General features: G+C 63.2%; 1 protein-coding gene across 4 annotated transcripts in view; it reads left to right on the forward strand.

The window, feature by feature from the left end:
- CPNE7 (copine 7) overlaps positions 1-3,499 on the forward strand; it is a 14,242-nt gene extending 10,743 nt beyond the window's left edge. For 3 of the 4 annotated variants that reach the window (XM_039226820.1, XM_039226812.1, XM_039226829.1), the window contains 2 exons: positions 2,019-2,255; positions 2,852-3,499. In XM_039226820.1, the coding sequence (XP_039082751.1) occupies positions 2,019-2,255; positions 2,852-2,970 (356 nt within the window). In that variant the 3' untranslated portion in view covers positions 2,971-3,499. Of the gene's footprint in view, positions 1-588; positions 741-2,018; positions 2,256-2,851 lie in introns of those variants that run through there. The other variant, XM_039226834.1, reaches the window with a different exon arrangement.
- The last annotated feature ends 563 nt before the right edge of the window (positions 3,500-4,062 follow it).

Genomic DNA, 4,062 nt, shown 5'->3' on the forward strand with positions numbered 1-4,062 from the left:
CCCTCCCCCCTCCCCCTCCCTCCCCCCTTCCCTCCCCCTCTATGGGTGTCTGTCACTACTGTCTTCTTTCCGAACTGTCTGAGAGCTGGCTGCTGGTGCCTCCGCCCCCAACAGCAAGGACATTCTGTGCACAACCATAGCTCGGCTTCCAAGCCCAGGCATCCCCGTGTGTCCACGTGTGTCCGTGGTCCCCCGGTCTGCCCAGTGTCCTGGTCTCCTGACCCGCTCTGTCCCTCAGCCTTGCTCTGACCACGTGCCTTGCCATCGTCCAGACTCCAGGCGCCCGTGGTCCCGGTGCCTGGACTCTTGCATCCTGTGCGGGGAGCCCCGCTCTGCACACTTTCCCCCCGGACACAGAGCCCCCGAAGCCAAGGCTTGCAGCCTCTTGCCCTGTTACCGCTTAGCGGTCCCGTGTGTATTTTCTAACATCCGTGTATTCTCTTCTATAACCCTAGCACAAATATCAGGTTCATACAATTTAACTTAGATGCTACACTTCTATCTAATCTATAGAATATGTTCCAATTTCATTCACTTCCCTGATAATAATGATAATGAAATTCCCATAGCACTACATTTCTGGTACAGGCTCCAGCCCAGAGAAGCAGGGATAGCAGGCATCTTCCGAGTTATTTTGAAGCAAGTCCTAGAAACAACGTCACCTGTAAAATCAGTATAAACCTCTAGAAGAGACAGAAACTGTTGCTACAGTACGAGTACGGCGCCTGAGAGACAGCAGCAGCCCCTGGTAGGAAATACCTAGGTGAGGTACGCACGTCCAGCTGCGTAATTCGTGTCCTGACAGTTTTACAGGCGGGACAGGGTTAGGACGGCCCCGTGTGTGACTGGTGGCCCCTCCTCCGCTTCCCTTACCGTGCGGCTGTTGAAGAGCCCGGCTCGTGTGCCCAGGGTCCCCTGGCCCGCACTCCGCGGACGTGTCCCTTCGTGGCGTTCAGCATGTTCTTGTCTGGTTCCTGGAACAGGGCTCAGACTTCCCAGGAGGTGTCTCCTCGGTGCGCAGTCAGAACCTTCATCTTAGCCGCGCGCTTCACAGGGGCGTCCGTGGGCTGCTCGATGGCCTGTCTCAGAGCAGCGGTGGTACCGCGCGTGGGCGCCCCATGTGGCCTGGGACCACCCAGTTTCCCACTTTCCGTCCTGAGGGAGAGCAGGGAGCTTCTTTTCAAGGCAGACACAGCCTCCTGGGGCCGGACCACAGTCACCCACTGCCCAGCCCGGGCGGCCCCAGGCTCGCGGCGGAACTTCCCTCGGTGGCAGGCGCTGGAGCTCGCTGTTCGAGAGGGTGGCAGGGCTCAGGGCCGTGAGGTCTTAGAGGCCCTGCCCGAGTCGGGGGGCAGGGGGCGGGCGTGGGGCTTGCTGAGGAGGGGGCTTTATGTGGGGCTGAGAGCTGCGGGGAGACTGCCCAGTACAAGCTCACTCATCCCACGGGTCTGGGGCTCGGGGGGCGGGGCGCCCCTGGTCCTTCCCTCCAGTGGTGTTTTGGGCCAGCGCCCACCAGACCGGGGGTTCTTTCTTCTCCTTTGTATTTTCTCTTGTCCAGATTTTTAGTACTTCTCTTTTGTTTTTGTGTTTTTGCTTTTTTAACAATGGAAATGGACTTGTATTTGAAACAAGACCCAGTCTGTCTGTGCAGATGTGCGGAGTGCCTGGCCCGGCCGCCCCAGAGTGTGTCCCCTCTAAATTTTTCCCTGGATCCGGGCATCAGGCCCCCCTTCTCCAGCCTCCGACTTGGGCTGGGACCCAGGCTCCGCCAGCCTCACCCCTCCGTCTGGAAGAGGCAGGGGCGGGAGGGGCCGGGAGGTGGTAAGCAGCCGCCCGCAGAGTGGGGCGTGAGCGCGCGGCCGTGATGACTGTGACATGTTGCACTTTAGCAAGTGACAGTTTCAGAGAGGCCTGAAAACCAGCAGCGAGGGACGCCTGCGGCTGGGGGAGGGGAACTGGCTGGGGGCCTGGGGGCCTGGGGGTGAGGTGCCTGCACCCACTCTTCCCCTGCCCCCCAGCACTACCACATCCTGCTGGTGCTGACAGACGGCGTGGTGACCGACATGGCGGATACGCGGGAGGCCATCGTGCGCGCCTCCTACCTGCCCATGTCCATCATCATCGTGGGGGTGGGCAACGCCGACTTCACGGATATGCAGACCCTGGACGGGGACGAGGGCGTCCTGCGCTCCCCGAGGGGCGAGCCGGCGCTCCGGGACATCGTGCAGTTCGTTCCCTTCCGGGAGCTCAAGAGCGTGAGTGCTTGGGGGGAGTCACAGGCCTGCCTGCTGGGGTGGGGGGGTCACAGACCTGCCTGCTGGGGTGGGGGGGTCACGGGCCTGCCTGCTGGGGTGGGGGGGCACAGGCCTGCCCAGACTCCCAGGCCGCCTCCCCTGTCCTGTTGTGAGCATGAGCGGGTCTGCGGCCACTTCTGAGCGCCTAGAAACCTTCCTATTTTGAAAACATGGAACCTCCACCCAGGAGGGCGGGCGGCAAGCTGGGCTCCCGAGAGGGCGCGTTCAGACCCTTTGTGAGAGCGACGCACAAAGGACGTTCGTGATCAGTGGGCACAGTCACGGGGCTTTATGGGACGGGGGATGGGGACAACCCACCTCTTTCCTGCCTCTGTCTGCCTGGAGCCCCGGGAGCCCCCCCCCACCCCCGCCCCGGCCTCCGTGGTGCAGCGCAGACGCAGGCTCACAAAGGTCACCTGGCCGCCAGGTGACTTACTGGCCGGCCGCGGGGAAGGACTCCACCACCACTGGAGGCTGGGTTGGGGTATGAGCAGCTCGGGGGCAGGAGGGCAGGAGGCCCCCGGCTGTGATGTGACCGTGCTGTCCCCGCTCCGAAGGCGTCCCCGGCGGCGCTGGCCAAGTGCGTGCTGGCCGAGGTGCCCCGGCAGGTGGTGGAGTACTACAGCTACAAGGAGCTGCCCCCCAGAGACACCCCCGCCCGGGACACCGGCTCTGAGGGGGCTGGGCAGCCGGAAATGCGGCCAGTCTCTGTCTCAAGCGCCCATGGGGTGCCTTAGGCCCCCCACCTTCCAGAGCCCTCCCGTCCCCCCTCCCACAGGCCCACCCCTCATTCCCCTGTGACCCTGCTGCCCAGGCCAGCCTCTGGGGGCCCCAGGGAACCCTGAAACAGGAGCTGAAGGTTTGGGGTGCGGGCGATATCCCCCCATGCCTGGCCCTGCCCCAGCCAGCGCATAGGGTCGGGGGTGGGGAGGGCTCCCTGAGAGAGCAGGGGGAGGGCCGGCAGCTCAGCCCAACACGAAGGGAAGCTTTTGGATTGGGGGGTTCCTGCTTTGCTGCTGGTCTTCACTGGGGGGCCCGCAGGCTGCATCCCAGCTGTGGAGGAAACCGGGGTGTCCCCAGAGTCCCTGATCACAGCCACATCCCTCTTGCTTCCTGCCTCCACCCCCGCTGCTCGCTCCCACCTCAGCGCCCAGGCCTTGGGGCCTGCAGGCGGGGGCTTAGGCGTAATAAAGTGTCATCTTGTCCTCAAAGCGCTTTGTGCCTTTACTGCCCCCTCCCAGCCCCCACCCTGGGACGGGGTCTCCGAGACTCAGGTTCTCGGGGTCCTTCCCGGACTGAAGGAAGGAGGCTCTCAGGAATGCCCGGAGGCAATGGCGCCCCAACCTGACCCACTGCCCAGAACCAGCCGCGCTCAGGTGGAAAGGGGCTGTCTGGCAGGGCCCCAGGTGCCTCTAGCCTGCAACTCAGCTTCACAAGGACCTACTGTGCGCTCCACACCACACACTCTGTCAGGGAAGGAGCACCACCTGTCAAAGCCCCTGGGCTCTGTGGGGATGGGTTTCTGATTGAGATTTCCCCTGGAATATCTTTCTGGGAAAAAACAAACTGTCCTGACCCTGAATCTAGTCCCTCCCACCCATTCCCATCCCTCCATTCATCCAACCCGTCTTCCTGCCCTCCATTTATCCACCCACCCACCCACCCACCCGTCTGTCCGTCCGTCCGTCCGTCCCTCCCTCCCTCCACCCACCCACCCACCCACCCACCCACCCATCCGTCCGTCCGTCCGTCCGTCCGTCCATCCATC

The sequence above is a fragment of the Hyaena hyaena genome, unplaced genomic scaffold, assembly GCF_003009895.1.
Source record: "Hyaena hyaena isolate Hyena2069 unplaced genomic scaffold, ASM300989v1 scaffold_1, whole genome shotgun sequence".
NCBI classification, from domain to species: domain Eukaryota; kingdom Metazoa; phylum Chordata; class Mammalia; order Carnivora; family Hyaenidae; genus Hyaena; species Hyaena hyaena.